This window comes from Metarhizium brunneum, chromosome 4 (genome assembly GCF_013426205.1).
Source record: "Metarhizium brunneum chromosome 4, complete sequence".
NCBI lineage: Eukaryota > Fungi > Ascomycota > Sordariomycetes > Hypocreales > Clavicipitaceae > Metarhizium > Metarhizium brunneum.
In genome coordinates this window covers 859,198-872,796 of record NC_089425.1, presented here as the reverse complement: position 1 = coordinate 872,796, position 13,599 = coordinate 859,198, and the positions used below count along the sequence as shown (strand labels likewise).

General features: G+C 47.1%; 4 protein-coding genes across 4 annotated transcripts; all 4 read left to right on the top strand.

Annotated features, from left to right (window-relative positions):
• Positions 1-1,267: 1,267 nt before the first annotated feature.
• Positions 1,268-2,466, top strand: G6M90_00g069310 (uncharacterized protein; the record flags this gene model as incomplete). Its single annotated transcript, XM_066130906.1, has 2 exons — positions 1,268-1,758; positions 1,812-2,466. 2 exons carry the CDS (start codon positions 1,268-1,270, stop codon positions 2,464-2,466), a joined length of 1,146 nt encoding a protein of 381 aa, XP_065987231.1.
• Positions 2,467-6,683: 4,217 nt separating this feature from the next.
• G6M90_00g069300 (uncharacterized protein) lies at positions 6,684-7,010 on the top strand (the record flags this gene model as incomplete). Its single annotated transcript, XM_014684483.1, has 1 exon — positions 6,684-7,010. One exon carries the CDS (start codon positions 6,684-6,686, stop codon positions 7,008-7,010), a length of 327 nt encoding a protein of 108 aa, XP_014539969.1.
• Positions 7,011-7,933: 923 nt separating this feature from the next.
• Positions 7,934-8,712, top strand: Nfyb (Nuclear transcription factor Y subunit beta; the record flags this gene model as incomplete). The annotated part of the gene is made up of 3 exons (XM_066130905.1): positions 7,934-8,027; positions 8,211-8,321; positions 8,429-8,712. 3 exons carry the CDS (start codon positions 7,934-7,936, stop codon positions 8,710-8,712), a joined length of 489 nt encoding a protein of 162 aa, XP_065987112.1.
• A 2,031-nt stretch (positions 8,713-10,743) lies between these two features.
• Positions 10,744-11,975, top strand: G6M90_00g069280 (uncharacterized protein; the record flags this gene model as incomplete). The annotated part of the gene is made up of 3 exons (XM_066130904.1): positions 10,744-11,176; positions 11,236-11,490; positions 11,560-11,975. 3 exons carry the CDS (start codon positions 10,744-10,746, stop codon positions 11,973-11,975), a joined length of 1,104 nt encoding a protein of 367 aa, XP_065986951.1.
• Between the last annotated feature and the right edge of the window lie 1,624 nt (positions 11,976-13,599).

Here is a 13,599-nt window from a genome sequence, read left to right as displayed (position 1 = left end):
GTCCCAGGGAGTCAGGCAGCTCGTATTCCCACCGGAGGGCTTTGCCCTGTTATTCGTTGCGTCGTCCTGGGGTGCGTTATCACAGCAACATCTGCTCTCCCTGTCACTGCGAGACAACCCAACCCATGCAATCCCACGATACGGCTCTCAAATCACTTCTTCTACTGGCTAAGATATCCACAAGGCGACCAAAAGGCTGCCATTGCTCGGTGCGAACCACTTTCATCAGAGGCTCGATTGTGCGGCATAAGAACTGCCCTTAGGAGCCACATTTGTTCGAACCTGGAGCCCTCTCAATGTCTCGTCCCATTCTTACTCTTGAAGACATCCTTAACACAACAACTCACCCTGGAGAGCGTATCAGGTGTAGTCCTGTTGTGCGATAAACCCGAGATTCACAAGCGTCACACGAGAGTATCTCGGAATCATACCCACCCTTAACCGCCACACGTATACCCCTTAGACTATGGACTCGGCTCCATGGGATACGAAACCACTGTCACAGTCATTGGTTACCAATGAGCAACTCGGAGAAGGTACTCGTCCCGTGGAACCCACCTCTAGCTGCCGTGAAGGCGGCTTTGAGCGCTTCCCGCGCCATTGCGACAATAGCACCGAGTCACAGTGAGTTGGCCTATTACTCGGAAATGGTAGTCCGAGACCTTAAAAAGGATGTTGAACTGTGGTGTTAACAGCATTGACTAGTAGGATGTATTCATCCGTCGCTTCAACAGCTCAGCAACGCAGCTTATCACCGTCGACTCTGGTCAGGCGTCGCGTTGGACCAGTTGACAGAGATGAGGACTTCGTCTGCAGTAAAAATCCGGCGAGACCTGGCGGATCTCGTCAGCACAGAGGCCAGTCTTTTGATGCGGCATCAGGATCAGGAATGCTTCTGCAACTGGATACTCGAGTCATAACTTCAGACCAGCTTGCCGCGGAAGTCCAAGGTATTTATGCCGGACTGGCTTTACTCGAGAGCAAATGCATTGAGTATGACAGCACACAGAAGGAGACTGATCTAAGCCAAGGGCAATATCACGCATTAATTTCCCTTCACCGGTCACTTCTCCATGAGCATCATGACTTTCTATTGGCATCCCAGCACCCATCGGCGAGCGCCGCGCTCCGAAGACTTGCATCTAAGTATTTTATGCCTGCACGAATGTGGCGTCATGGTATACACTCGTTTTTAGAGCTTCTAAGGCGGAAACTGCCTGGCTCGCTCGAGCATATGCTCACCTTCATTTATATCGCGTATACCATGATGGCATTGCTATATGAGACAGTTCCCATGTTTGAAGATGCGTGGATAGAGTGCCTTGGTGACTTAGGGCGTTACAGGATGGCAGTTGAATACGATGATATCCAAGAACGAGAAACTTGGACTGGTGTATCAAGATCCTGGTATACTAAGGCTTCGGATAAGATACCAATGACTGGACGACTTTATCACCACCTAGCGATTTTGGCACGACCAAATGCCCTGAAACAGTTATACTTCTATGCTAAATCGCTCTGTGTTCCAGTCCCATTCCTCAGCGCTAGGGATAGCGTCCTGACGCTATTTGATCCGCTCTTAAATGCAAATCCAAGTACTTCGCAACGTCTAGACCCAGTTGATGTGGCCTTTGTGCGAGTTCATGGCATACTCTTCTCTGGCGCGCATGAGGATCAGCTCGAGCCCTCAATGAAGCAATTCCTGGATCTTCTAGATAGTCGCATTGGAAGAGAACATGGATGTTGGCTTGAATCTGGGTAAGAGACGTCACTGTAATAACATAAGATCTGTAACAAGCTAACTAGGCTAGGTATTTCATTGGCATCTCATTAAGCTGCCTGCTCCTAGGTTTTGGAGACGCATCAAATGTCCTCATGAATGCCGTTTTAAAGAATCAACAAACAGACGACACTACAATGGATGATCTTCCAGACCCTGTGCTGACTGACGCATTCAAGACAGCGGTGGGGTTTGCAGCTAGCACGTATGAGATCGTTATTGCTCGGTCGGGTGACAAGAACACTTTACCATGCCTTCATACCCTCTTAGTATTCTACTGGTTTATGATGGATTTTGAAGTAGGGAGACAGTACTTAGAGGGCTCCATCCCATGGGAACAGACTGCTTTACTACTTAACTATCTGTTACGGACCAGCGAGTTTAAACCACGGTTACATACCCCGGAAATTCCGTGGCCTGAAGGTGGTAAGGCGCATCCTCTTCCCGAAGACTATGCTATGCGTGGTTTGATCTATACTGCAAACTATTTCCCGGGGAAGTGGTTTAAAAACGCAGCGATTGATGATGACGAAAAATACTTTGAACCTGCGTCAACGGTTAGTAAACGTTGCGAAAGAATCTTATGGCTGGGTTATAGCATGGCAATGAGGAAAAGAAGACTACACTGGGACCAGAACACTAAGCAGTTTTCGGCTAAGAGTAATGAGAGTAATGACGACAACTAATCGACATATCATGACATTTCCGAGACCTCGAAACCGGCTTGATTAGGCAGTCGTGCTGGGGACTCTTCACGAGGGAAATAAAAGGGAACGACGAGCCGATCGCGGTCCGCAAAAGAAACACTTGAGAAACGAGCCTTCGAACACCCGAGGAGTCGCAGAACCCGTTTTTGTGCATCACTAATTTGGTCAAGCTGTATGGGAATGGAGGGAGGTGTAGATTAGCGGCGTCGACACAGACAGCTAGTTAGAATAGGTAACTGCTATATGTCACGGTGCTTGTATGTGCTATTCTTCTAGCTTTTTGTACTCCTCAATACCGCATATTCCGTCCAGCATAAGTTCATCTGAAGCTAACTTGCCCTGCAGAGTAGGAATACCCGCCTCGCAAGAATGTACTCAAGACTAATTCAGGACTACCACTGGTGTGAACCTATTGTCAGGTAAAATGTACATATCAAGTCGTACATGTCGCACTTTATAACAGTTTGATTTGATCGTCTTTTGTGTGCTTCTTTGCATGCATATCTTTTGTCTCTATACATGCGTTTAATTTCCACATACGAAGTCATGCAAATGCGGGTAAGACGGTGGCAACAACGCAATATTAAATTGGCGCTCGTTGAGTGCAGGAACGAACGGAAGAGAGCACATGTTGGTCGCAATGAGACCTTTCCCGAAATATAAATAATTACAAGTTCCCGCACGTTCAAATCCAACTATCCGTTTTTTTGCCCATTCAACGTACATCTTAGTTGATTTAATTTGTCTTTTGCTCTTCAAAAATGTCTGACAAAGACAGCACACTCTTTATTGGCGATTCGGACCCAACATGCCCAGCCGGAGTGACACCACAGCCGGATGGATATGTATCCGGGCAGTCATATCAGCAAACGTATCAAAAATTCTCCTGCAGTCGAATAGATATGTATCTGAGAAACATCCTTCCTGAATGGCCCATCTTTACACCGGATGAAGTATTGGCCATGCGACAGAAATATCTTGCTGGCCAGGGCTCCGACAACGATCGACTATCAATGTTGGTAATCATAGATTTGGCGGATACTATGAATCCATTTCATAGCCAGGATATTCAAGAGCTCCAATTCAGTCTTCGCTATAGGCGAACTATACAAACCCATGCACTCTTGGCATTGTACTGGAAGCGTCGCGGATTTCATGGCTTTGCGAATGAACACATCACCAAAGCAGTTGCTTTAGGATCCTCTTCTCGGTAGTCCTGAAATCGCACCCGACATGAGGATTCAAAGACTGATACTTTAGCAGGTTTCAGTGGGAAAATTCTCGCCTTGAAGATCATTTCGCCGATATCGTTGCACTCTGGTGTTGCTGCTTTATTATTAGGTAAATTCCCTTTTTCGCGTTCCCCTATTCCTTGCCACAGATAAACCCAACTGACACCAATAGCGAGTATCCTATTCACACAGACATGACTCCAGTTCCACCATCTTTATACAAATACCTGCCGTTACCATCCAAAGACGATATCGTACAAAAATTTGGCACAAATGCTGGAGCCTTTTTCGAACTCCGAGTCGCGTATATTTCACCACGGCTTACCTCAATTCCCCGGCCTCAGCTTGAGTGTCTGCCTCTAGAGCTTGTCAAAGTACCCGCTCCTCTTGTATCGCTAAAAAATCGCTATATAAATACGCACGCCCTTTTAAGAAACCCCCAACAAAGCCGCTTCACGTCTCTGGAGTCATACATTAAGATGATACAAGAATTCGAACCAGCCAACAGACGTTGGGCATTTCCGACGTAATTTCCATTCACTCTTAGAACTCATGGGAGCAAGGGAAAATACTAACATCTTTTTAGAGAACGATTTTGTTTGTATCAGTTGACGGCCATATACTCCGATACGAATCAAAGATCTATTTGCATATTATTAGTTGAGAGGACGCTCAAGTTTTTAGACCCGGTTCCCGACTGCCTTACAATTATGGACGTTAACTCCATTTGGGCCCTATGGCGGAAATTATGGGCAGTCTCTTCGCCATTGTCAAACAGTCATTACCAATTTTGCTGGCCAGCGTTGCTTCCCGCCAATTTTCTCGCATAGCCAGCATCCGGTGAACATTGTAAAAATAGGGAAATAATCCCCAACTAGGCCAACCTCCATGGCCGGGAAAGTACTGGCAGTCATACCTGACAAAACACTGTGGAGGGATATCAGATAATGTGTTTAAAAGAGTAGGGATTCATTGTTGTTACGAGGCAACTGTTCTCCAAACAAGGTTTTCAAGAATGGTGTTGCATCCTACGGTGTCGGCCACTCACCCACTGATTGATAACATACTAGACATATTGGTATAAATAGGGATTTAGCTTCACGACTCGGGACTGTATGTAGGAAAAAAAATTGGAGCAGTCTACGTGATTACTCTATACTATTATTGGTATGATTTCAGCAAACCCACCAAGATTTGCTCACCTACAACTGCGATCGCCAACATGTCGGGTGACCGAGCAGCCTGCGAAGTTTGTCGCAGAGAATGTTAAAGACAGCTCTAGCCTGTTGACTTGGTGCGAGTGTCATGTACCAGACATGACTCGCGGAAAAGTAGCTGCCTAGTGGCACGGGCCGTGCCACTAGGTATATATATGTATGAGAGCTGCCAGCCAGAATTGAATAGAAGCAAGTTCAATGACAACATAGCCACCCCCCGAATTTAAGAGCCGAGAATCTTCGATTCATACGTGAAACCACAACCATACCTATTCCCGTTGTCAAGTCTTCAAGTCTTCAAGTCTTCAAGTCCTCCCGTGGGCAGTACCAGTGCCACGATTTTTTGTACCGGTCGCTCATTTCTCACCGACCACCGTGTCTGGGGTTGGAAGTCTGGGGTGGTGCCTACCTTATTGCTACCACAGGACCCGCATATAGCCACATAGCCGCTTCAGTCAAGCACAATATCGTAGCGGTTCTGCTTCTGCTATCACACTCATTTGGACGGCCAGGCCCTTTTGAACAACTACCACGATGCATTACACATACCGTCATATCTGGAACAATGGAGCTTACAATACGACTACTGATACTACAGCCTCATTCGAGTGGATCCTTGCCTGCCACATTCCACATCAGGAGCCTCCGAGGCCAAGGTGACTCGAGGGCGTGGACAGGATTGGCGGTATGCATCATCGCCTTGTTGACAAATACAGACGACCGGTGAAGCCTCATGCGGGCTAAGAATGGAACAATCGGGAAGGTAAGCTGGAATGACAATCACATCAGAATTGGAATGAAGATGATTGTTGAGCTGGCGCATCACACCTCCTTTGTAGGTATATGCACACAGCTTGTTTCATGGAGCTGTGGAGGTAACATTGCCGGTTGCAGAGGACGCAGCTGATGTGATGAAAAGTGCATAAAATGGAGTCGCCTAGTCTAGACGTGCCACTTGCATCTACATGGATGTACCGGAGTTGTCTTGGTTGGATATGGCTATAGTCTCGCGTCGACAACCTGCTCCGCGGGTTTGTATCACTATAGGGGCAATAAGGGGTCTGCATAAGTAATGAGGAACCCAAATGGCGGTTGGCAGCACAGGGGGGATGTAGTTTTGTATTAATGTAACGCCTTGAATTTCTGCTTAGACCAAAAACCATCTGGTTGTGTGCAAGACTCGCAAATGAGGTCTCAAGTGAGGAAATGATTTGGCAAGTGACAACTAGTACTGTCACACCGTCACATTCATGCAAGCGTCTATGTGACCTTTGGCAGCTCAATCTACGTATCGATGACCAGCTTGGAAGAGTACAGTAGGACTGCTTGTGTGGACGGCACTTTTCGTAGCGCCTCTCTTTAGATGTAAGCGAGGAGGCGTCAGGCTCATTACTTGTTTTACGAGGGTCTGAATCCGAGTAGCATCAAGCGGGAAAGGACAGAAGTAACTGACCGCCCCCTTGCTTTCTTGGACGCCTGTTTAATTTGTCACTTGACCCTGTGTGTTTCTTATGACATGTGGTGGAGCGGAGGACATCGAAAATTTCCACCTTGGCTTGGGGGGTTAAGATATAAAATGCAGCGCATCTTTGCAAGAAAGGTCGTATTCCAAAGAGAATCATCACACTGTTTTCAAAAGCTTACATATCAATCTATATTGGCTTGTGCCCTCTTGATGCCCCATACTACTTTATCAGTTTCTGGCTTCTCATTTCGGTAAACCACATGCGTCTGCCGACACGACACCATGGCTGCAGAAAATGCTCCGCGTCAGCACCCTCAATCTGTCCGACTGACTGTGCATTTTACTCTACATAAGAAATCTGGCAAAATCCTGGGGAAAGGTGTCTATAGCACGAATCCCGAGGAAATGATCAGTCAGGCCCGCGGCATCCTCGCCGGGGTCCTATCCAAGGGAAGTGTTGAGAACTTGAATTTCGACATTGAGGAAGTCGGATTGAAAGGTGATGGAGTCTACTTTTACAACATTAAGGAGAACGGCTTACCCTCATTGGAGTATGACCTAGATGAGGTTGTGTTTCTTGTGACATCGCACTCTATAATCTCACAATAGTTGAGACATCTACAGCCGGGGTTCCGGAAGGTTTTCTTCTTGGTAATTCTTTTTTGGAGTATCGTCCTATTCCAATCTAGTTTGAGCAGCGAAAAGCAGAGAGACGCAACGTCATAAGACGCAGGAATGGAGTAGGCCTATTGATGGGAAATTCTTCGGTCTGTCTCGGGCTACAGATAGATGTTATCGGTACAAGGTTGATCAATACATCTCATCACGTTGGACCACTCTCACTCTCCTGAGGCGTTGAACACCTCCGCTCTGATATGTGGTTACTTGTGATTATGTGTAGGCATGACTGGTCCGTGGGAGACGCCGATGAAGCCAAACAATTTTCTGCGAACAGGTATTGACCTGTCAAAGTGGCTTCACCGGCTTTCACATACTGCCTCAAGATGTCTTATCATTGTATCCCTGACTATAAGCGCATTATGTTTTGTGAAGTGAATTCTTTACCACTTTCAGTCTAAATTCATCGGCTCAGTCGAGACATGTAAGGAACGTCGGCAAATAACCTATCTGTATAGAATCATTTGTGCCACTTCGGCTGTCAGGTAGTTGTCTTTCCCTCTGAAAATGCACTGGCATGGGAAAGAACTAACACACAGGATGTGTTCCGGTCGCAGGGGTTGGAACTGTAGCGAGGGAAGATGCGAAATTGCCTTACGTTGGTCACACCGCTTGAAATAAATGCATCACAGTTTGCTAGTCGATGCCATACCCGGCATGCCCAAGGCTTAATACTGACCTTTGCCTCATGCCACACACTCCTGGAGCAGGTTCCGTACGGCTATCAGGGATACAAGAGACGAAAGCCGTTTCCCTGCCTCTTATATTCTGGCAGGCGATGATTAAGATAAATAGACTGCACTCCAACTTACATGATTTAATGTCACCAAATGTAGTCACTAGAGACAGAGAGGATGAAGGACAATCCACAGTTACAAACGAATAGCCGCGCAGCTAGCGACGACAAAAAGCTGCAAGAGCAGGATTTAAATTTGCCTTTACACAATAGTGAGTATTGATCGTCCTTAACAATCTCAATCATAGTCTCTCGGATGGCTTGTGTATTCCCATCTGGTCTCTCATGTGTCATGAACGCACTCTTGTTACATGATACAAATAGAGCAAGGTATTGTGTTAAAGCAGACAAACAGAAGGTTTCAGTCGATGCTAATATTTGCGCTTTTGCTTTAGTCGGTAGAATTATGAAGAAGGCCCTACCGGAAAATGCGAGGTTTTCCAAGGAGGCCAAGGTGTGTGTCCAGCAATGCGTTAGCGAATTCATTTCATTCATTACTTCTGAGGGTGAGTCGATTGGGAACCTGCTCGCGAGGTGGCAGTGATCACCATGCCAGCTAAATGATACCATTTATTCTTGATGGCAAGCTTACTAAACGACTCTTGGCGACCAGCTTGCGAAAAGGCCTCAGCCCAGAAACGAAATACTATGAAAGGAGAAGATATTCTGTCTGCAATGAAGTCACTCAGTTTCGATCATTACGCGGAGGCTTTAGAAATCTATCATTCTGGGTACCTAAACAGAACTTCCGGTGGCCACATAATGCCAAGTGAGGCCGGCAACGGAGGCGCGCTTGGGCAAGAGCTTGCCTGTGGTGAAGGCAGCGTCGAGCCCAAATACCTGTCTAGACAACATGCCGACGATGATTCTATCACTGATTTTTCCCACCCAGAATAATCCATGCTACAACATAATGGTGGGAAAGATGGACTAAGATCTTGTGAGATTGAGCAATTCATCACCCGCAGGCGTTTCAACTGCTTTCGTTTGCTTCAACATCAACATTTTGAGATGCAGCCGGTGGATTAATATTCAGAGTCGGACCAAGCTTTAGATGCTATTATAAAGAGTCCTATTTTGGTTTGAGACTAGGTGGCCCAATCTAAGAGATAGATGCATTCAATCGCTTCGAAATCTTTGGCAACCTCGAATGTAACACATGAGCTTGTGGCAGTTGAATTATGATGCCATCTAATGGTCTCACATCTCTGCAAACACTACGTCTTCAATCCCTTACTGGTGGGACTGCGATTGCAGTAATAACCTTATGCGTTACCTGTCAGTCCGGCCACCATAGCGCCGGTTTCTCGTAAGAAGGTCACGCAGTTCCAAGCTAGTACTTACTGGTGATCTGTGTTCAGAACAAAGCCCAAGTTTTGCTTTCAAGATACGAATTCCCACGGCCAGTTACCTGTGCTTAATGTCCTGTCTCTGGAACTAACCCCCAAGGACTTTGTGAGATCAGGCAAGAGTATCTAGAAGGTATGGTCTCCCGCAGTTGCTGGTGATATCCCTTCCTTTGGCATTAGGAGCGGGTGGTGCAGGGATCGTACCCTTCTTATCCCAGCTTATCCCAGAACATGAAGATTTGAACAAGGCTGTTTCGTCTTGGCCCGTGCTAGCTCACTTCTGAATACAAAGACTTGCATAATTTAGTCTACCGTCTATCTGTTTAAGTGATTGGTAGGTAATTTGCGAGCCCAGAAATACTGCAGTCTCGTATCGCCCCTTTCTTCCGCAAAGGAATATTAATTTGCTACGCGTCCAATGTCGGGCAGCGACGTTGGTGCAGCTAGGCCCAGCAGCCTATTCCTTTGTTAACTGAAGATCCTTCGGCTGCTGGCTGAAAAATGTGATTCTCAATTCGACACCGAGCGGCCTTTACTCGCACAATGCATACCAGAGTTACGGATATCGCGTAGAGGGCCATTCGTCTTACTATATTTCGCGCTGTTAGCATCTTTTTACTTACACTACGTCAAAACATGCCAGATAGCTGGCCGTCTATAGTAGGTAGCGCCATGCGGCTCAATATGACTTACTTCATGTGGTGTTGGAAGACCGTCGACCCATCATAGACTCCATGTACACTAGACAGCCGCTCACTCAAAATCCCTTCAAACCCCCCATGCCCGCAGTGAATCCTTGTACTTAACAACGGCTACTGCGGCTAGTAAGGCATCTAAAACAGTTCAACAATCTGAAGCTCCGAAACTTCCGCCGCCATACTCAGAAGTGACAGCTTCTGGGTTGCCCATTCCCCCTTCACCGTCTTGCCAGGTGTGCCATGTAGCCTCAAAACAACAGGGAAGCCACACCGGGGGTGTATCTTAAAAAAGGGCTTCTAAACGAGAAACAAAGATGCCTGCAGACGCTGCGATTTTACGTAGCGAATGTAACAGAGTCCTAATTTCCCACCTTGTGTAAAGGGTTCGGCATGGGTAGGCCAACAACGGCATGAGGATCCTGGCGCGAGCTGTTCGCAAATCAAATAATCAACAGCTGCCTCATTGAAACGCATCCAACCAAACTTTGTGCCTTCTCCTTTCTGAGACTGAAGTAGCTTGCTGCCCTCTAGTGGCACCAGTTGTGGCTTTTGGTAGGCGACCGCTGTTCATAATGCAGACACCATCTACGCCGATTATACTCCAATCGCAACATGTCATGTTTCATAAGAGCGGCAAGCTAGCAGCATAGCTGTGCTTTGCCCGGCTTAGACATTGCATTACAATGCATTACCCGGCTTACAATAACTCCTGACGCGTTTGGGTGAGGCCACAATATTTTGTGCCTTGTAGCCGATGAAACGAAGTGGCCAAATATATGACAGCAGGTACATCGACCAACAACGACCTAGAATACTGATCGTCCAGCCTACGACACTACAGTCTTCCATCTCCAAAATAGACAAAAATTACTGCGGCAAAAATGAAGCGACCATGGGAGGCTCATCCACTACAACTATCCCGCGAAAACTCAACATCTCAACTACTGCAGGCACCTACTGAAGGGTCGCTATATGCGATAGAACGGAGGAACAAGGTTTACGCAGCCATGGCCCTCCCCCTCGGAGACTTTCTAGAGATTGGCCTTAAGGGCACAATGTGGGATACAATGCTATGGAAACTCTGTCCAAAGGGTTACACCTGTAACAACGCAGACAGAGTTATTCGAACGAATGAGGAGTATCAGGCAAGCAGTCACCAGCAACATCCCGTCATGTTCTTTGGCAGGGCAACGTCTTGGTACGAATGGGTGGAAACAAAATATTTTAAACCCTTGAGTGAGTTCTGTGACGGAAAGAAAGTCTGTAATTACCCCATGGCGGTGAAGTTCAGAACCTCTCGAGAAGACGTGCGATGTAAGTGTCTCAGTCCGGAGCAGCTATAGCTAGTCTAGCTAACTTGTGTCCTTAAATAGCGCATCAGCAAAGCATTAACAAATCTGAGGCTCTGGCTTCTTATAGATCCGTCAATCTCGATGTAGGGCTCGACGGGCGAACCAAAGCTGACAACGACAGCGAAGTCGAAGATGCGGACGATAGCAATTATGATCCTGGGAGCCTTGAGGCCTTAGCGGAGTATGATAACGAGGACTGGCCTAGGAGAAAACAATCCAAGAGACGCTATACAGCCTCTCATAGACCGCAACTTGCAATCATGAGGAACTGCAATGGTATGCCATGTGCTAACGTTCCTCCATGTGTTGCGACTTGCACACATAAGATAACATGCAAGAACGTAGCTACAGAGACGAGCTACGTAGAAGCTGCAACACCGAATACAGACAGCCAACCTCTCCGTCCGTTTGCATATGACAAGGAGTTAATTGAGAAGGACTATCTTGGAGTTTTCCAACGCGTGCATTTCATTGAGTCCGAACATGAAAAGAAACTCGACTGGGTAACCATTCCACCAATTCTGGTACCGCAACCCGTTCTACTGAACAACATATTCGGAACTAACAGAGGCAAGGATATTTTTCAAGAACTTAATAGGCGTAATCCACAGGCTGCTGAGTTGGGCGCTCAAACTCCAAGCAGCAAGAGCACTCTTCCCAGTCTCACGCTGCCACGAAAAAGGGGACGCTTAGACATGCACGGAAATGGTCGAGTTGGGCAATCATTCGAACGAGACTTGCCGTACAACAGAACGGAATGAATCCATTCCAGCGACCTAGGCTTTAGCAGAGTATGACGTGTCTAAGATTGGAGCAAGAATAGGATATAGGAATTGCAACTCTTCCCCCAGTGAGGATAAAGTACTGGTGTGGGGGTATAATAACTATCTGTTTAGTTGAAAGAATATGATCAAACTTAGTCCCGTTTATGTAGACCCCATTCGTTCAACTTACTTTGTATACGAACCGTCAATACTGCTCTCAGCCTTGCGTCCTTCAAGTATTGGGGACGATTAACTTGCAGACGATGCTGACTGCGATGTTCAGATACAGGAGGCTGGCCGGCCACGGCCGATTGCACTCGATGGCCCAATTCGCATCGCGGCTGTGGGTCAGTAATTCTGGGCCAAACCTCGCGTGTTCCGAAGGCCTGGTGAATCCACTATCGACCAGTTTTGAGTAGGATTCTCGGAGCGCAAAATAAAATCTCAGATTCCGGGTCAGGAGAACTGGGTCATGGATTTGGCGCCGTTTTGCAAAGGCAGGTGGCTGGTGCACTTGGGCCATGGTGGATCCTAACACCTAGTTACCAGCACCACAACCTCTAAACGTCCACCTAGGTTTAATCATTTTCAGCCCCAGTCAACTCAGCTCTCAAACACTGGCTTCTATCTTCATCAGCCAACAAAATGACTGAACTCGAGGCCAAAATCAATAAACTCGAATCCCTGTTAACAAGCGTTCAAAATCAATTAGAATGCCTCGCGGCAAAAGGCCATGGGAGACAAAAACGCAAGTCTAGATCACGACCGCTGCGTACCCCAGAGTAGGAGACCAACACGAAGAACTGTTCCGAGCTGAGTCGTGACGTGGAAGACACCAAGAAAGCCATTTCTTCCCAGGAATCGAATACCCACTCCCAAATGAACGGATGGACTCCATCGTAGGAGCAAAGCGGGCGAATTTCGGACATCGGCACTCGGCTCTGGCCATCACTGACAGGTCGCAGGAGTCGACCCATCCCCTAAAACAGGTAAATGGTTTCAGAGAGGGCACTTCTTGCGAAAAGTCGACTGCGAGGCCCGTATCGCCAACTTCATTGGAGACAGATTCTGGGGTGATTTCAGCCTCTCCTTTGACGTCGTTGGCAACTTCTGAGGGAAACAATTCACCTGTATTCGCCTCTGGGCAGGTGCAGACGATGTCTGTTGCAGACGATGTCTGTTGCAGACGATGTCTGTTGCAGACGATGTCTGTTGCAGATATAGGCGGCAATCTGGTTGAGAACCTTTCTAAACTCGCCCTGTCTGACTCGTTCTCCAACGTAATTACCATCCAGGATCTATACCAAGTTGAGTGGAAGGACGTCGCCAAACTACTCGACATTCAGCAAGAATATGCACACTTATTCGTCACGTACAAACCTGTTGATGACATGCGAGGATGCACCATGCTGGTGAAGGATATATCGCGACAGAGGCCACGGCAATTTAAATTTCCAGATGCTTCTACGCCAATCAATCGACCGTCACTTCACATCAGTAAATACTTGGAACAAACAGTAAAAGACCCACCTGAATCCTCCCTCACTTACTACGTTGGGCCACGACTTACGACTTGCTTCGATCATCTACTCCAACTCTGGGCCCGAACTGTCGAAGCTCA